The 20385-nt window shown below is 39.8% G+C and overlaps 1 protein-coding gene across 3 annotated transcripts in view; it reads right to left on the minus strand.

Annotated features, from left to right (window-relative positions):
* LOC311278275 (uncharacterized protein) overlaps positions 1-20385 on the minus strand; it is a 42239-nt gene that overhangs the window by 18030 nt on the left and 3824 nt on the right. For 2 of the 3 annotated variants that reach the window (XM_084388994.1, XM_084388996.1), the window contains exons 2-6: positions 15681-15774; positions 13283-14597; positions 12742-12820; positions 8191-11397; positions 7804-7926 (exon numbers count right to left, since the gene is read on the minus strand). In XM_084388994.1, coding sequence (XP_084245120.1) covers positions 7804-7926; positions 8191-11397; positions 12742-12820; positions 13283-14589 — 4716 coding nt within the window. In that variant the 5' untranslated portion in view covers positions 14590-14597; positions 15681-15774. Of the gene's footprint in view, positions 1-7803; positions 7927-8190; positions 11398-12741; positions 12821-13282; positions 14598-15680; positions 15775-16099; positions 16182-20385 lie in introns of those variants that run through there. The other variant, XM_084388995.1, reaches the window with a different exon arrangement.

A 20385-nucleotide genomic window follows, 5' to 3' on the forward strand; every position in this document is an offset into this window, starting at 1 on the left:
AAAGAGAAGTATGCCTGAATTCATAGTATTCATATGACTGGCAAAAAGTCCCCAGATGATATGATATTCTTGCCAAAAATCGAATGTGTGCATCCAACGCCCACTTTATTATCCTATGAAGACACGGATAATGATTTGTTAAAGGAGGGGAAGTGAAACAACTGACGGCTAAGTCACATGACAATGACAACAAAACTTTGCATGAAGGTAGATATCCAGGAACAGGATTGAGCAACCCTGCTTTGGTAGCTTTGTGCAGCAGGGATGGGAACTTCGGTTCTAGAGGGCCACTGTCCTGCAAAGTTGAGTTCTATCCCTAATCTATCACTTGCCAGCCATTTTAAAGCGATCCTGAAGACTTAAGTTAGATTTTTCAGGTGTGTGTTTGATTAGGAATGTTGCTAAACTCTACAGGACAGTGGCCCTTCAGGACTGGAGTTGCCCGTCTCTGCCATAAAACTTGAGACAAAAGTTCAGTTTCAGACAATGAAAAAGCAATTAACCAATTTTCTTTAAATGGAAAGTGACCACCTACACAAAGATTGAGGGTTACATGGTGCCAGGGGGAAATCAGCATGTGCACTACTCTGTATTTGTGGTGCGTGATGGATGGTTTGAGAGATAATGATGTTGAGTAATACAGTGATAGAAATTGCAAATAGCTTTTCTTACAGAAGAGTGAGTGCCCGGTGAAGCCAGTGAGGTGGTTCGTCTGCGCAGGGACAAGCGATTTTGGCTGCGCAGGCTGAATCTGCGGAAGGAATCACGGCTGCGACTGGCTAGGCTACGTAGAGACGCGGCCCTCTTAAAGCCACCTCCGTCCTCTCCATCTCCTCCTCCAGATCTTCTCTCCATGTTGCTGGAGACCAAATTGAGAGCGCCTTGAAGGGAACGGCGTACATTTCCCATCCAGCCCGACACTTGCGAATGGGCCACCGACAACTTGTCACCCAGGTACTCCATCTCTATCCACTGTTTCAGAGTGAGTCCCAAGAGGTTTGTGCCCTTATGGAGCTAAATGTCAAGATAAGCTTTTTCAGTGAGGTTCTAAGGTCTGTTGATGGTAGTCCAATCTCACCTTCAGGTAAGTAGCCTTAATTTACATGGGAATCCAGTCCAGTCAGGTCCAGTTGAAAGTGCATCTGTTTTTAAACTCCATGGTGGATAACATTTTATGACAGAGGACCTTCCTCTTTAGCCCAGTCCATCAACTCAAGCGTTGTTCTGGTACACAGTGTCTCCAGAGCGAGGCCAGGACAGATTATGCTCCACTCTGCACTGCAGTACGAAACAAACTGCAAACTGCCACTAGGCAGTCGACTGCGATCTTAACTTCCCACCGTGCTTGACCGAAGTTTGCGGACCATTTTCAGTAGCCTACGTCTTCAACAGCGAGACAAAGACATATAGTAACATTAAGTCACTCAGGTACTCCCAAATTAAGATGCTCTATGATATTATTCAAAATTAGATGGACCAATTAGGCTCATACGAGTCCTTATCCTACAATGCAGTTTTCTGTGACCTGAGACATTATAGAAAGAGCTGGAATACAGTACACGGGATTGTCCCAGATCACAACAGTTCTGCAATGCCTCATGCTCAGCGACAAAACAAAGTTACAGTTATTATGTAACCACAAAGGTACCTGCAATTACGTTCATAAACATAGAATAGGTTAAAGTGATGTCATGGAAGCTGATTCAATACGCCATTCTTACCTACTGACGTGAACGACACTTCTTAAATAGGCCTAGTTACATTTCAATCAATCAATGCATCAATGAACGAACAACAATGCCACTCAAATTTCATAGAAAAATGTCATGTTGCTTTGAGCTGTGTCACAAGAGAAGGTCTGAAATGAGCAGTGCATCACTCCTACATGAATGTTTGAAAGTCTTTTGAGTAAATCTGTCAGCAGAGTCACATACTCAAACAAATGCAAGTAAACTCATGAATCAGAGCTGTCAAACACACACACATACACTTTCCCAGTCAAGTCTCAAACCTATCAGGCAGTGTGCGCTGCTTCATCACAACTTCATCTCCTAAAAGGCATCAAAACTGTCCACCTGTCCATTCAGAGAACATCCACAACTCTCAATGTACGGTCAAACAGAAAGCTGGAGACCAAGAGGAGTGTTTCCTTGTTTCTTTGTTGCTAGAAAGCTCAGTATACAAAAAAGGTCCAGGATGAAAGTCTGTCCATAAAACATGGAAGTTACAAGCCAGAAGTATCCAGGTGGTTTGACCGGTGTTGACAGGAAAATACATATACTGTTTCGAGGTGGTCTCTTCCTTTGGCGTCCTTAAATGTGTCCCTGCAGGTACTGGCAGGTAGAACAGAAATGCGTCAGCTTTCCTGCCTCTGTCCCCCTGTGTTACAGGACTTGTGCTCAAGGAGAAAACAGAGGGAGGAGGAAAACGAGAGCAGAGACAGAGAGGGAGGGGTAAGGGAAGCCAGCAATATGAGCATATATGAGAGAGAGAGAGAGAGAGAGAGAGAGAGAGAGAGAGAGAGAGAGAGAGAGAGAGAGAGAGAGGAAGATATATGCACTGCAGTATTCCCTGCTCCTGTCCCAGCTTAGAGAGAGAACGAGAGAAAGAGAGAGAGAGAGACAGCTGGAGAAAGGTGCATTGGTTATGCAATATTGTCAGCAGCTCATTTTGCTGAGAGAAGAATGCTTGATGTAAAGTAACAAAAAAATTAAGAAATGGTCAAAAAAAAAAAAAAAAAAAAGTATTGCCAGCAAATACCTGTGCATGTTATACAGAGTAAATCACTATGGCTTATAAGGAGTTAAAAGCACATGGCACATTGAGTTAGTTTGCTTTGCAAATTGACACATCCATCATGCAAACATCACTGAAGACCAACCAAACCTTGCTGTCCATTTTTGACCTGGTATTTATTTCCATAATCGCTTCCTGGCCTTGCCTTTGAAATCATCACAGATTACAAGCAAAATTAACATTAAAATGTACATCTTCCTGTACATCATAATAGATTATTGGATTAATTTATTTTTGGGGTTCAGAGCCAGTGAAATGTTGTGGTGCACATTAGCGCCTACTAGTGGGCAGAGAGTGAGTTACACTATGATATTAATGGAGAACATCATACATTTTGATTGAACTAATCTGACATTAGATCTACATCTAAATACTACTATAATAATAATAATAAAACCACACCACTGAACTATTACAGCTTTCTAAAGCATTTAGTTTAAGACAGTTGAGTTTTTGTTCGCACATACAGTGGGCTCCACAAGTTTTACATACTGTGAGGTAAAATTAATATGAAATATGTTAAATTATGCACTATTTAGATCACTAATCTGACAAGCAAACTTGCATGTGAACTCCTTCAATCACAAAGATAATAAAACATGATTGCTGTTTAAATGGCAAAACTACAGACTCCAGTTCCAAAAGTACGGTTGGCACAAAAGAGACACATATCACTAAGATTAGATTAAGAACCAGTCAGACAAGAGAGTCTTATACATGGCAAAAGCTAATCAATAGCAATGAGTTTTTGTTCCCTTTATTGAGACAACAATGGTTATTATGTATGTAGACAAAATCTGCTTTCCTTCCTTTAAAACAATCGGTACACAGCCACATTACAAGATAAACAGGATAGAGGTAAAGATTTCAAATACAGCTACAATATTAAATGACATTAGGGGGATCTGGCTTATATCCAAATATTGATCAAGTGCATACATTAGCCACAGTGCGGAGTGGTAAATTGCTGACCATAGTTTTATGAATGTATCATCTCAACAAAAGTCATCCTGGTATTCGAATGAGTCACAGAGTCACTGCTCATGATTCAGTCATCTGCCTGATGGTAAAACCACCTAGAGAACAAGAATATCCTGTTTTCTGGAAATACTATTTTGATACAGTATATTAATTGAGATTGCAATTTTCAATTTAGTTTAGGACAACTGAAAGAAAAGGCAAACCTTCAAAATCCTGTTGATGACTTAAGTTACACTACATCAGTTAAGTCATCAAATAAATATATCCCCAATAGTGTGTATGCGTGTACACTTTGTGTAGGTATATTTCATATGAAATGACATGACCCCATTTTCGGTTCCATCAGTCGGAGTCGCCTGTTCCAATATCCCAGTAACATTTTAAAGGGTCAGACAACAATATACCATCAAGGTTGATGTGATCTGCAGTTATAGGTATAACTAGGCATGTCACATCCTATTATCCTAACCACATCAAGATAACAGAGTAATTCTAAAGTCCAAAAGCAACAAGTGGTCTAAATAGTGTAATGTTCCTCTTTAAACCACACATGGCCACATACAGGAAGGCTAATGCTACTTCCTTTGTCAACACTTAACACATCAATGCTAAAAGCTACAGCATACACAGGTAGTTGGCTTTTCATATTTCAAACCATGCACATTTAACAAAATCTGTGAGAAAGACGATGACCAAAAATGGTCAGTTTTGGTGGCCAAAATGGTGACCAAAAATTTGAGCCCAGTATTATGACTCAGTACAAGTGAACAGGTCCTCTGACACAGCAAAGAACAGCTTTTAAGAGTTGAAGCAAAAGATTTGCTTGCATTTCAAAATGTATTTTTATAATGTATAAAATACATTTTTTGAATAAATGTATTCTAAATAAGAAGCTCAGTTGGTTTCGGGAAGTAGACAATCAAAAAAAAAAAAAAAAAAGCACTAAAAGCAGCTAACTAATTAAATACTATGTTGATACCAATCACTTCTTTCATAAACACAACTGTAAAGTAACTAAAAATGCAAATTTAGAGGTCCATGGTGCAGGTGCATTGACTTTTATAATGAGGCAGCTTCTTTATATTAATCTGCTCCTATAGGCAGTCATGTGACTGTTTAAAGAGACACAGTTGATGCAATGAAAATACAGAAGGGAACTGGACCTGGTTGCTTGAATAAGTTTATTGTGCACTGTTTAAGATAGGCTTGGGCATTTACATTGAAATAACTGGTTCGTACATGTGCTATGCATACTAAAATGATTCATAAGCGACAAGACTAATGCTACAGAGATGTTTTAGGCTAGCTGGAGGATGCACATAGCCAGTCGATTTAAAATGTAAAATCTATAGCTTTATAATCCCTAATTTATGATATATATGTTTATGATACTGAGCATGGGTTCAAGGCTCGTACAGAAACTGTACTACCTGAGCCCAAAACCATATATTTTTCATTAAAAGAATTCTGGGGAGAGAGAAACTGAAGAACAGTCCTTTTTTATGGAGGCTAAGTTAATTCAAAATTAACTAAAAACTTGAATAATTTCCAAGAAAATGAAAAGAAAAGAGTGAAAAGAATGTCTATTTAATTAGTCAGACAACAGGAAGCATCTACAGAGGCCTCACCTTAGTCACATGAAGATAATATTATTGAGCAGAATGATACAAATCACAGGGGAAGAAACAACTTCAGCAAACAATGTGTAATAAAGATTGTGAATGTACAGTATCTACTCTAGAAAAAACAATTGATCAAAAATCAGCAAGAGCATCAGGAATAATTCAAAATATAACTAATTCCAACAATCAAACATCAGTCAACTTGTGTGTTGTCTAATATTATCAGACCTCCACCTAGATTTGTCTACTTGTCTCAGATAGCATGAATTATTTTGATATATGTAGTTGTATTACCATCTTCACAGTAAAAAAAAAAAAAAAAAAAGAACAAAAGTAAGCTTACCCATAGCCACCAAAAGCAGGAAGGACAAAAGTGATAAGCCATCTTTCTATGTAGCAAATCCTTCTATTTAGGTCAAAATAATGTTCTACAGTCTTTACTTTTGCGAAGTTTATTTGAATGTTCATTACTTCTGTACCTCTCTGTCTTTGTAACTCGCCTGTGCTCGTGAGTAAATGGTGATGTAAAAATGACTCTTCCTATGATGACCAATACTGAGAAAAGATGAGAGAGAGCAACAGAGAGAGAGAGAGAGAGCTTCCTCTTTAAGGCCACGAGCAGACACCCACATAACAGGTTCACAACAAAAACCCCAAACATCACTATAATAAACACACTATCGGTCCTGGAAAGTTTTCCATTTCGAATGAAATTAAAGGTTAAGAGGATATTATTAGCTGTCAGATAAGCCACAATGTGTAGCCACTGTGAATCATAAAAATCAACACTGTAATAACTCAATTCATACAGCAGATGGCAATATTTATACACTCAGACCACCTCTGCAAAAAAAAAGACAAAAGTCTCTCAGTAAAAAAAAATTAAAAAAAATAACCTTTACTCTTAAGAAATTAAGAAATTTCAATGAACCTGTCAATCAAAAACAAGAAGGCGATCTTAAGCTCTTTAACGCGTTTAAACTTAATGTTGTCCACAAATGCGTTCACACTTTTCCACACATTTGTTACGTGATCATTATTAAATCAGTTTTGCCTTGATTTACACAATCTTACTCGCTACTAGCAGTGTATCTTTGTTAGAAAATGCTCTACCATTACACACTAAACTTTAAGGCACAACTCATTTCTGTCATCAGACTGCATTCCTGCACCACCCACACTAACACACACACACACACACACACACACACACACACACACACACACACACACACACACATATAAACACAAGCTTGAGTTAGCCTCCATACCCAACAAACATGCATATAAATATAAACATTCAGCTTTAATGACCCTCAGCCAAAATAACTATTTCAATCTGCACTTTAACAAGTCCATCAGATATGGGAAAACATCATTAGCCAAGCACTGCATGCCAGAAAGGGTCATATGACAGCTGTTATTCAGATTGTTGGGGAACTACTCCAACATCTGGTCTCTAAAGTTTGGTGACATCATCAGAAGCCAACAAGCAATTTCTCCATCTTTGGTTTTTGAACACTTTCCATTAGAACACGGTGAGGAAATCGACTGTTATGTAAGATGCATGCTTATCCATGTGCAATGTAGGGCTGGGCAATTACATCTCAATATTTTTCAGCCTTTTGACAGTATCTGAAATATATCTCAATATCGATATAATCATTTTGCAATGGCTTATGTGCACCCAAAAATTAAAATTCATTCATCATTTACTTGCTTCAAACAATTTGTGTGCTACATTACAAGTCTTCTGAAGCCATACAATGTTTTAGGTTAGGAACTGACCAAAAAGTCATTGTTCCTTTACATATATGATGACTTTGATGAAAAATTAACAGAGAAAAATATCATGCAGAAGCTTGCACCTTAATTGGCAAGGTAAGTTTACATTATAAAAAGTTAAGTAGTTTAAAATCACAATTGGTAACAAAAAAAAGCGGTGCATTATTGTTTAGAAATGCAAATATAAAAATAAAAGCATGACAATCTGCTATGAAAAGTTGTCAAACTTGTCATATTAGAATATCTACTTTTTTTCATATATTATAATGTACTGTAGACTAGTTTCAGCTTCATCCAATTAACAGATGTAATTCAGAATCGTTTAACCAAAATGTCTGAATGTACCTAGAACATCAGAAAAAAATGGTGTAACTGATTTACAGAGAAAATACAATCCACGTACAAAAATGCAATCCGATCGCAAAAGTTAAAATCAGCAGCGACAAAACATGGTAAATTCAGTATTAGACAAAACTTGATATTGACGCATCCCTGAGTAAATATTAAATAGATTAGTAAAAATGTATTCTTAATGGGTTTATGTATGTGGCATGTGTATGGGAAAATGAGTGACAAGGAATAATACACAAAACAAAATTCTCAGCATACTTTTACTTACCGATCTATCTCCAAATTTTTCTTTGTGCGCACTGCGACTTCTGCGAGTTCTCACGTGGACAACCGGACCATCAGCAGAGCTTTCCGTTGGGGCAGATCTTCGACACATACTCCTTGAACGTTTCTACACAAACATAGAAGGGCCTACAGTCAAGCTTCTTCAGTCCATTCAAGGAAAATTCAATGTAACACAAATAGGGATACGCTGACACTGATATTTGATCACTCTAAAGTACATTTGCCAATACCGATAGTTGGGTGGTTCTGCAATTAAAGTGACCAATTTAAGATGGTGCACATAATTACTGTTTACATTTTGTATTGCTAAACACACACAAAAAAACTATATGGTGGGAATGGGTGTTTGTGAAAGTGAGTTCTTCCTCACCTGTTGTACTTTGTCCCTGTGCGAGGCACGGTTCTCTCTCAGCCCCTGGGATGCCAGCTCCCAGTTTGGACTTGATGAAGGATCAGTGACAGAGAAGGTTGCAACCTGACCAGTGGGTACCGATGTCTCTTTCCTAGCTAATGGTGTTGCGAGAGAAGGAACCAAAGCTCCACTTGACCCCACATTCAAAGGTACTGAGGTCCAGCATCTTTCTGGGGTCAGTATAGGGGCTACAGAGGGACCAACACTTGTTTGTGTAGTCCACATAGGAGTTTGAATTTGAACCATGGGTGGTGCAAGAGAAGGATGCTGTACCGGAGTAAAGACAGGAATCATGGAAGAGGTCGAACTGGGTGTCACAATGATACTTAAGCCTCTATCCTCTTGGTGCAAGTTTTGATGCTCAAGACCACCGGGTCTAGTGCTAATTGGTCTTCTGGATCCCTCCATGGCTGATACCCAAAGAGGCTCATCTACGGTCAACTCTGCTTGATTATGTCCCCAAACATTAGTGTGTGCAGATGGCAAAGTTGAGATGGGCTGTTGAGTGCCAAAGGCCCAATCTGAGGTCTCAATCAATGAGTGAGGTTGTGGCCTAGGTCTTTCTGTATCAAATGGCTGTGAATGAGGTTGGACTTGGTGCATAATTTGAGGTTGCAAAGGTGGCGGGAGTTGAGTTCTCATACGTTCTGCTGGGGAGGGCTGGAAGAAAGCCTGGGACTGAGGGTGGAACTGGGGATGAGAAGGAGACTGAACTTGAGATGCTGTTTGGGGCTGGAGAATATTCGTTTGTGTGGCCTGTGGACGAGCTTGAGTCATTGAACTAACACCTCCTGATTCTAAACCTCCAAATCCAGGTAAAGGGAACGTATCAGGTTGGGTTTGGTTCCTGAACGAGTCAATGTCTAAGATGGCTGGTTTGTAAACCTCATCAGGACGAAGTGAGGGCTGCTTCCATCGAGCTGTGGGACTATTCTCGTGACTATCTCTACCAGTCCTAACACCCAGAGACACTGCGTCCAGATCTAGAACTTTAGGCCGAAGTGGAGATGTAGGTGTATGTGTTGCCTTCTCTTGCTCTGTCTCTGTCCAATGTCGTTCTGTTCCTCTCTGCCATTCAGGCTGCTGTTTTCTCTCTTCTCGTTCTTTTTTTGATCTCCGTGTAGCTTTCTCTTGCTGGAGTGGCCTTTCCCGCTGTCTCTGCAACTCAAAATCAAGAAGCTGTTGTCTCTCAAGCTCCTTGATCCTATCAAGTTCTTCCAGCTCTCTCTTGGTCTCTCTCTCCTCTGCTTTCTGCCGCTTCCATCTCTCAATCTCTATCTCTCTCTGCTTTTGTCGTTCAAGTTCTTTCTGCCTTTCAATCTCCTTCTGTCTTTCAATTTCCTGTTGTCTCTCTAACTCTCGTTGTCTCTCAAGTTCCCTTTGCCTGTCCAGTTCTCTCTGCCTTTCCAACTGTCTCTGTCTTTCCCTGTCCTGCTCTTTCTGTTTCTCCAGCTCTCGTTGCCTCTCCAATTCTCGCTGCCTTTCTAACTCTTTTAGCCTCTCCATCTCTCTTTGTTTTTCAAGTTCTCTCTGCTTCTGTCTTTCAATTTCCCTCTGTCTCTCCAACTCCAGCTGTCTCTCTCTTTCTCTCTCTATCTCCTTCTGTTTTTCAAATTCTCTCAACCTAAGCCTCTCTTGGTCGAGCATTCTCTCTTTCTCTCGCTCAAACTCTTTTTGTCGTTGCCTCTCAAACTCTCTCTGCTGCTCGAGTTCTTTTTCTGCAGCCTTCATTCGCTCATATTCAATTTGTTTCTGTCGCTCCTTCTCTCGTTTCTGCCATTCCATTTCCCTTTGTTTCTCCAACTCCCTTTGTTTCTCCAACTCCCTTTGTCTCTCCCTCTCTAGCTCTCTCTGTCTTTCTAGCTCTTTTTGTCTCTCTTTCTGTATCTCAGCTTCTCTCCTTTTCTCCCTTTCAATTTTGTTTTGTTTCTCAACCTCCAATTCTCTCTGTTTCTTCATTTCTCGCTGCCTTTCCAATTCCTTCATCTTTTCAAACTCTGCAAGTCTTTGTCTCTCTATTTCCTCCCTGGATGGTTTTTGCAGTTCCCTTTCTTGTAATCTAGGATCTGTTCTCAGTCCAGTGTCATTTATATGCAAATCTCTCTGGAGTGCAGCTTCCAATGAAGGATTTCTTCTAAATTGAGCAGTTGGATTCTGAGGACTCCACTTCCCTGATCTAAGAGTGAAATCCTCAAATGGAACATCCTTCATCCCCCTGTCCTCTCCACCCACCATACTTTGTTTACCTCTTCCAAAAATTACTTCGTCATCCACTCTCTGACCCTGATGCACAGGCTCTTGAATCTGACCAGTCAGAGCAAAGTAAGTGGCTCTGGGTTTGTTCATTTGCTCTTCAGCATCTAGCATCTTAGGCCGTTTGGGTGCAGCAACTTCCTCTCGTTCCCTTTCCCTGTCCCTTTGTGCTTCTAACAGTTTCATCCTTTCTGCTTCACTCTCTGCCTCATCTTCCGCCAATGCTGCTGCTGCAGCCATGTGCAATTCTGTTTGCCTCTGTATCTCTTCTTCCATCTTTCTCACCATCTCTTTCTGTCGTTCCCTCTCGGTTTCAATCTCTCGGTCTGCCTCTGTGGCAGTCCATTTCTGTAGTGCCCCTACCCTGAGATAACGTGGAATGGCTGCTTCATCCTTTTGCAGGTCACTTATCTCATGGGTAGGTCTGTCGCCTTCCCCTTGAGGAGCTGATCGCCGTGAACGTAGCGTGAGAGCTCTGTCCTCAAGCTGAGCGGTTGGCAAAGCCTCACTAACAGCACGGCTCTCTCCAAGCAAAGCTACAGTATCAAAGACATGCTCCACACGCACAGGGCTGGAAGGAGAAACTTGCTCTCTATAGGTTGCTTTGACCAAACTTCCAGGGTCATCATCTTCAAGAGCTTTAAAGATATTGTCCTGAATTCGCAAAGAGTGGCTCCGTCTGGGCATGGGTTTAATTGTGCTTTCCCGCTGTGCTCTTGGGCCTTGTGAAATGCTATCTTCCATCACTTGAACATTATGCCTCTCCACCACATGTTCAAACATAGACGCTCGCACTGTTTGCACTCCATCACTATTAAAAGCAGAGTGTGTAGGCAAGTCATGAACACCAAGTGATGATACTTTCCTGTCCTCCTGTTTGTTGAACTGTCCTTCAATCGTGGAGTAATCAAACTAAAAAATAAAATAAAGATGAAATTAAGTATATTTTTACATTTCATTTACCATTGGTTTTGTTAAGCAAAACTTGTTTGGGGATTTATTTGCAGATGTTGACTTTTTGAAAAGTCTCTGAAAAGTAAGCAAGAACCTGGAACTTGGTTTGACTTTCAGTCAGACAAGATGAGATTTTCTACAACAGTGATCCCTAAAGAAGCAGCCTTTGTCGACCCCCCTCCTCCCTCACCTACCTGACAGGTGTGCCATTTACAGGTAACATTTTCTTTGCTTAGATATAAGCTATCATTACTGTGGATGCTCTGTGCAGTATGTGTATTACATGACTGATTTGATGTAGACTGAGTCAAACTTTGGGAGGGAAATGAATATGTTTCTACTCCAAAGAGCAAATCTTGCAAATTGCTCATCTAAGTTATTCTTTCACAGAGAGGTTATAAAAAAAAAGATAACAAGAAGGAGGAAGTACAAGATAACGAAACAGCTGGAAACAACTAATGTGGATTGTATTGACATAGAAAGTCTTGAAAAGAGGAGATTGAGAAAGAAGCAAACATGAGAGCACATGAAAAGGGAGAGGAGCTTGACGCGTGTGACTGAGAACAGTGAAATGGGATCCGTATGCTCTTTGTCAAAGCTCATAAAGCAGGGTGGGGAATGAAGGGGCCATAATCAAAGAATCCTCTTCTCTCACAAACTGACCTTTCCCACCCCCCTCCCTTCGAAGCGTGCATGTTTCATAATCACAATATGACTAACGCCACAACTCAGGTTACACGTCTTTGGAGTGCCGCACCTTCTGTGACATCAGAAGTGCCTTTTTCAACCTCCTTTGTTATTCCTCTCTCTATCAATGTGAAATTTATTTTTATTTTTATAAAGAGTGAGCAATGTTCATTTTGAGACTGTGACCGCAATTAGGCAGTTACTGTCCCAAATGTCATAAAAGATTTTTCTATTCATTTAAAAAAATATATCGTTTTAATTTATCAAGCACATGTGACTGTTATAGAATACATAGAATGCTCTCTCGTTGTATAAAGAGCTACATGTACTCGTGAAAAATGCAGAAAATGTCAAATATTAATACACATACATATTATAAATCATTATTAACTATCAATTAGCTAGTTCAGCCAAATTGTGATTGACTTTTATGTAATAGTCAACTGAGTATGCTGTGGTGTCATTGGTAAAAAAAAAATAAAAAAAAAGGGTTCAAGAAAATGTAGAATTTTCTTATGTACTTTAAAAAACAAAAACAAGGTGTGCCTTACTGCACCTTGTAAAGATACTTGATTAGTGGAGTATGACTAATGGCAGTGGTTCATATTCCCATACCTTTGTGCTGAGATCTTCCTCAAACAGCTGGGGGCCTTTGGAATCATTGGAAGTGAGGCTGTCAAGCTCTGATTCAAATCTGTAAGCAAATAAAAAATAAAATAAAAAGATCGGAATGATCTTAAGAACCTAATGAATGAATGCCACCACATTATTACCAGTGTGAAACTGTATTTTCTTTGAGGCTTGATTTTCAGAGTAGAGAATGTAAATCATGATGAAAGCAAACTGGTATTAATTGTGCTGGTTTATGAGGCAACATGTTTTGAGACATCATTTCACTTTTTAGAATTCTCTGTGCCAGCACAAACACACAAAAAAATACTTATGCACATAATGCAGATCCACTAATACTAATTTTGCAGCAGTCGTGTAATTGCGACTTATGAAACTTATTCATAAAAACTTTTCAGGAGGACCCGAAGGCAGTAAAACTACAGCAACACTGATAAACTGATGAACATAAAATTGATAACAGATTAACATGTAGCACTAACATTGTAGACTTCTATAATGAATGCTGAAAACCACTGGATATTACCTTTTAGTACGGTCAGATACTATGTTTCGTGGCTTATATTGTGGCTTCTGGAGTGTTGATAGAGTAGTAGGCACTTCTTCGGTCAGTTCCTTGATGCGCTGTTTTACCCCCACCGCTCCATCAGTATCAGAGATGGACAGCCCCGGTGACCGAGGCTCCGTCCCTGGAGAATCCACACGTGCCACTGAGAAGGATGTGGAAGAAGAGTCCAAAAGCAGGCTGATGCGTCTCTTTATACTGCTACCTCCAGTATCCTCAGGTTTTGAGTCTTTCTTGGAGTCCTCATCTTTCAATTCCTTCTTTTGAGTACTTTTCTCAAGCACAGGGGCCTTATTCGGCCCTTCTGCCCTTTCAGCACCATGTTCTTTCTCTTGAGTTACAGCTCCAACACCCTCTGGTGTTTCAGGAGTGTTTTCTTTGCAGTCCTCCTTGGGAGGTCGCCAGTTTAGGGAAAGCCCAATTGACTCAAACTTTGAGGTAAGGTCAGATGAAAGGGGTCGTCCTTTTCCCCAACGAGGGGCAGGTGTAGGGGATACAACCTGAGGCTCAGACTGATTGGGGTTTTGGAGGAACACAGCTGACACCGGCCTGGGCCTTGAACCTTTAGATTGGGGCCGAAGAACTGTAGGAGAAAACTCTTCCTTGGTACCAGAATCTTTTTTACTGTCCTCATAATTAAGTCCTATCTCTGATAGGAAGCCCATTGATTTAGCACGAGTGATCGAAGGGCTGGCCTGTTTTTTCCGATAAGCAAAAGGCCATTCAACACCAGGAGTGGAGGCCTGACCATCGCGCCGGTGTGGTGCCGGTGTAGCTCCAAAGCTTGTTCTTCTCAGCACGTCCCCAGTTTGGGATGTTCTTAATTTGTTGGAATCAGAAGAGGGAATAGTAGGTGCTGGTTTAAAGGGTTGTGCCACAGGTTTGTTTGTCTGTCCGCTGGGCTTCGGGCCTGTATTAAAGGCAGATGGTAAACTGAGTTTATTGGCTGGCTGTGTTTTAGGTGTACTGGACAGGTCTGTATTGTAGGAAACTGGTTTACTGGATTCAGGTCTAGGTTTTGGTTGTGGTTTGGGAGCAAGAATGGGGCGTATAGTAGGATTTTTGTTCACAGTGAAAGGTTTTGGAGTGAGTCTGGGCTTGGGGCCTGGGACAGGTTTTCTAGGCTCTGATGAAATAGTAAGTGTCCCCTGGGGGCCACCTGAACTCTCCATCAAACTCTTGTTGCTAGAGTCTATAAGAGGATTAAGGTGCAGACGACTCCCAACCACACATGGCCGCCCAGCATCAACCTCAACCTGGGCAGCCATCACACCACCTGAAACAAGAAATAAAAATAAATAAATAAAAAACAGATTTTGAGTTAGCTAACAATCATTTAAATTAATCATATTACATTTCAAGCTGAGTTCACACTAACAGTGATTAAATCACTGGAGATAGCACAGTCCCTAGGCTGTCAGTTTGTAGAGGGCGGTCCTAAACTGTCATGGTATTCAACTGTATCTGGCCACAGATCACATTATCCACTCCCTTTGGTCATTTCCAAATCTTTTCACTGCTCATTTGCATAAAGTTAAGCTCTGCTCAACGCTGTCTCACTGCCAACTGTCACTCGTGTCACCAGAAATCACAAGCTCTCATTGAAAATGAGAATGATATCCGGTCACGTTATCGCAGGTAATCGCTGTCAGTGTAGACCTTCCTTTAGGTTGGTTGGAAAAAGTCTGGAGTCAGTTGAAACCACTGGTCAGTTTCAGCACTGCTTGACATCCAACATGCCGAGCAGAATCCCAGCACTATAATTTTATAGCACAAAACAAATACAGTGTTCTATAAAATGCTGTTGTAGTGGGGTGTCTATGAACCTTAAGAAAAATGCTATCTAACCCTCTTCTTCTCCACCACTGTGGACTTGGGAGATAAAGAGCTCACAAGAGCACAATGCACGTTTTACTGACACATCATTAATCACGCTGTGAGAGAGTGTGTGTGTGCGGGTGTATTAAATCAGCATGATTGGACATTGCCCAGGAGGGAGGGATCAATTTGCTGAATTAAGAGTCCAGACTGAGACAGGTCTGTGCATAAAAATCCTGCTACTACAGGCAAATACACATCAAACAAAAGGAATTCACAAAATAACCCAGAGAGCCATTTTTGCAAATGCAATACACATGTCGCTCTTGGAAGCTGTGCGCTAATACAAACACGTGTTCACACTTAAATTGCCATGCAGACTTTTACAACACACAGACACTCACATTTTACACCGAACAAAGCCGTGATTCATAACACATTCACATACCTGTGTAAATGCACATGCAATTGCCATGCTTCCCCGTGCAGTTATCAAATTGTGCTTTGTCTGCAGTTTTCCAACATCACAATAATAACTCACCTGCCTGGCTGTCAACCGTCTGCAGTGGAGCCCTGGTTTCTGTGGTAACCGCAGAGTGATGTCATATCATATGGAGAAGAGGCGGAGCCAGACTCTGTTGCAGGGAATACAGCATGGTCAGACACGGTTACTTCAGCTCAATTAGGGTATCAGTGTCTGTCGTAATTGTGAAGTCTCTACACATGCACGCACATGTACACTTGTTGTCAATGGCGCAGCTTGTTGAAATCGTTGAATATCATAATTGAAAAGTCAAATGAGAATGTTGGCAAAGACTTTTGAGACACAGCACAGATTCAAATAAACATGTATACGAAATCTGCACATTTTTGAAACATGAAAATTAGACTTTATCAGTCTCTTTTACAAACAAATAAATACACATAAATCACACACATAGATCGAAGCAAGATATTTACCAGCACGATTGACCTATATCTACAGATTACCAAACAAACCAACACATTTGATATGTCTCCGGTAGTGAAATCTTAGCTGTGTGGTTACGCAAGGGACATGGAAGCAGGGGGACGGCCAACGATGAACAGAAAGAGGGAGAATGACTGCGAAGGAAGGAAAGGAGGAGGATCCTGGTCAGAGTGCATGGACTGGCGTTCGCTTGTTGACAGGAAACGCCTCTGCAGCTGGAATGTTTAATATCTACAGCTTCAAAACCAGAGTGTTTAGGGAAGTCATTTCTGGCATCCCGTAGAGACACATTTACACACAAACATGATCTAGTCACTGACCTAGAAACATTAAGGCTGATCTTTACACCTCTGTATTAAAGTTATAGCAGCACTTATCTCACATAAGTTACACTGCAAATCTTAATCTTGGCAAAAACTTGGCAGTTAAAATGCTAATGTCACACCTTTAAAAAAAATAACTATACAGACAATTACAGTAAATATAACTAATAATCTTAAATGGTCGAATTGTAGGGTGGTGATGAGATCTAAGTGCTACAAGAACGTGACATTATTTCTCATCGAGGTGAAAGCTGTCTTAGTTTGTAGCAAAACATTTTACAGTGCTTGCATTATGTTGTTCTGTCTCAAACTTCGTTACAAGATAGGACTGTCATGATTCCTCTATTAAATTCGAAAGCTTGGTTGAAAGTAATCCTCGATTGTAATTTACCCATATCATTAAACAAGCAAAAGACCAGAATTGGCACATTCCACGGACGAGAATCAATGGACCTCAATGGTAGCAAGCCTACTTTCCGTATTTTCACTGTTATACGGTAGGGGGTGATATTACACATCTTCTGAAAGAGTACTGAATCTCCTGATCAAAAGATGTGAAAAAAAAAGCAGAAACAAGCGATAGCATATAAGCAGTTGCCTATGTAAAACAATGCGATTATCAACATTAATCAGCATATAGGCTAAATCAAAACTGCCTTATATTACCGAATGAAATGTCGACCCAGGACGAGGTATAGGACTATGCAAGCTTTGGGGGTGTTGATGGACTCAATCTACTCCATCTATGTTTTGATCATCTTTGTGAATCCGATCTGGATATAGTCTTTGACAAAAATTCATTTTCCCAGCATTTTTGCTCAAAATGTGTCTTTTTCTATGAAACTTTAGGGGAAATATGTGACAACACCTGTACTACATGTATCGGTGGTGGTGGTGGTGGTGGTGGTGGTGTTGGGGCGGTGGCGCAGAGCAGAGCGAGTGTTTTCAGGTAATTCCTATGGAGGCTCAACTTCGATAGGAATGAACTGAAAACGCTCGCTCTGCTCCGCTCTCTCCGCATCAGTGGACACGCACCATTATGATTAGTGGCAATTCGGAGGTTCCAATTACTTGAAAGGTGGGTTCATTATTATTCTTAATGAAAAACGCAACAACAACAGCAACAACTCGCTTAAATAGGCGCTTTTACATTTCGCTTTGACCAAATCTTCTGCCGTCGTCTTGTCAGTCAAGACAAGAGTGAGGCTAAATGGGCTAAATGAGGTTAAATCTGACTCCTGCTGCGGATTTGTGCTGCGACTCACGTTCGCTTATACAACACAATATTCCAGGGGGCATTTTTGTGAAAGTTATCAAAAATGCTGGTGGTGTCTGGCAACTTTAAAAAAAAAAAGCTGCAGAGGAAAAAGTTAAACAAGGATTTGATCATGCTGTAAAGTGTAACAACAACAATCAGTTGGCCGTTGGCACAAGGGCTGTGCAATTAATTGAATTTCGATTTTGGCTCCCAACGATCACCAAAATAGTACATGGCATCCACCCCTCCCGAAGCCATAAATTCTCTCAGCTTGAATGTTTAAACTGATAAGACTTAAAAAGAAGTGAAATTGATTAACTTTAGTTACAATGAAATGCTGGCCCGATTGTGCAAGTGACAATTCCGTCATGTCCCGACTCCTAAACGCGAGAGTGTAGTTTCGACACTTGCCTTGTCCAACCTATTTTGAGAGACAGAGAGAGAGAAGACGCAGCACCGCTGAACACTCATGCGGTTTGTGAAATTGCGTCTTGGAGAAAGTTTTAAAATGATTGATTTGATTTTATAATCTGTGGATTAATTTAGGCTACTCATACAATCTGCTTGCTAAAGTGAATCAATGTTTGCGGGGGAATTTCCCGCATTATATGTAGTAGACCTGCGGGAATTATTAAAATACTTATTGAAGTAGTATCTGTTATATTATTTATTTTAATAGTTCAAAAAGTACAATAAATGTTAAAATTTCGATTTTTTTTAAGAATTGTTGAAAGGTGTCTTTTTAATAAATGCAACACGTTCCCAAAGTCATGTAAAATAATCGTGTTACATAATCGTGATTTCAATACTGACCAAAATAATTATGATTATGATTTTTTCCCAAAACACATACATAAAATAAGTTGTTTATAGTACATTAAAATATGTATTTTAAACTGTGTTGTTCAATAAAACCATATTATTTTTGAAAAAATTACTATTGCCTATGCCTATTTAAATTTGCATTTTTAAGGCTATTGTTCACTTAGTTCTATTTTTATTACCACAAAAAAATATTATCCGATTATTACTCAATCAAAATAAGATGCACCGAATGTAATTTTCTTAGCCGATACCGATTTTTGTCAATTCAGATTTTCTTTCTAAGAACTATAATTGACAGCACAGACAAAAATCTACTTCAATGCAAAGTTTTATTTTCATAAAAAAAACAAAGTAATTTTAACAAAGTAAAAGTAACAAGTCAGTAATTAAATAAGAACAAATAAACAAATTGCAAACAACAGCACAAATAAATGCAATAGAATAAAGAGAGCTATGAAATTTTTCAGGTGGGTCTAACAGTAGGTTATTATTCAGGTAAGAATTACTACAGAAATTAAAGTAATCAAATGTATTGATACAGTGTATCAAAACACTGAATAGTCTTCATTGCAAACATTAAATAGACCTACAGATTAATCAAATTAAAAGTTATAAAACTTATTCATTCAAGAGCAGAGAGTGATTTTCTTTGTCTTTTGTTCTTTTATTAACATGACAGACAGCAGCAGGAATATTAGGCTGCTGTCACTTTAATAGTTTATGTACAGATCCAATATACTGTTACACGACATGCATTATCTTTATCAACTATATTTACGTTCCAAAACTGACTGTGTTAAACTGAATATTCGCCAAGACATGCATTTTGACATAATTTTGTATTTGACAGTTTAAGCGCAGTAAGCCAATCATTTTTGTACTTGTGACTCACAATCTGTTTGAGACTGAGAGGCGGCTTGTGCGCTCCACTTATATACATCAGTGATGCACACGTTTTTGGTGTGAGCGCGAAACCTGCGGGAATGACTACAATTATGCGCAATACAAGCACTATTTAACTGGTGCGAAATCTGCGAATGAGCCGAGTGAGTGAGAGGAGGCGGGTGTGTGTCACTTCGCCATCGGAGAGAAGAGAGCAAGAACTCGCTGACAACAAAACAGACCGGATTAGAATCGGAAAGACGTGAGACTGACCAGCCGGTCACCGGCCCGGGCCGATCATGCTGAAAATTGGCCAATTCCGGTCAATGGACCCTGACTGGGCGATCGGTGCATCGTATACTAGCAAATAATTTTCATACAGAACTTAACTTACAATCTTAGTGCCAAACTTTACCAGCATGTACCTGTTCTCAAAATTCACTATCAAATCAATTATTAAAAAAAACAATAATAAAAATGTCAGCACCTTAACTAGCTCACAGTAGGTACATAAACCAAGGCTGTAAAAAGCACTCGATCAACTCAGATTCCAGTGGAAAGTTAAACAGGAAAACCATCCTCAGGCAATGCATTATAGTTGTAAATGAACATTTTTCGATTAACAAAAAGCTTCCAGAGTTCCTGTGAAGATCAGATCATCAGACTGGTGTTTCTTCTGGATGATAAATGTGCTCTCTAACTACGAGTGGCAGAATAAAAGAGTAACTGGGTTCACACACATAATCATTGTGTAGTACTGTAGTTATCAATTCAAAACCATAAAGATTTAATGGCTTTGGGAACTCTATACAGAGAGATAATGAGTAAAAATTATCAGGAATCAAATCATACTTGCAGGTTATTTAAAATTACCAAGCCTTAAACAAGCCTGTTTCTTAAATGCAGTGACAAACCATGGGCATAAGTACTTCATTACAATATGTTGGCATTATTTTGGGGAATCTGGAGGAATTTACATCCATTGTAA

Source organism: Rutilus rutilus (assembly GCF_951802725.1).
Source record: "Rutilus rutilus genome assembly, chromosome: 19".
Lineage (NCBI taxonomy): Eukaryota > Metazoa > Chordata > Actinopteri > Cypriniformes > Leuciscidae > Rutilus > Rutilus rutilus.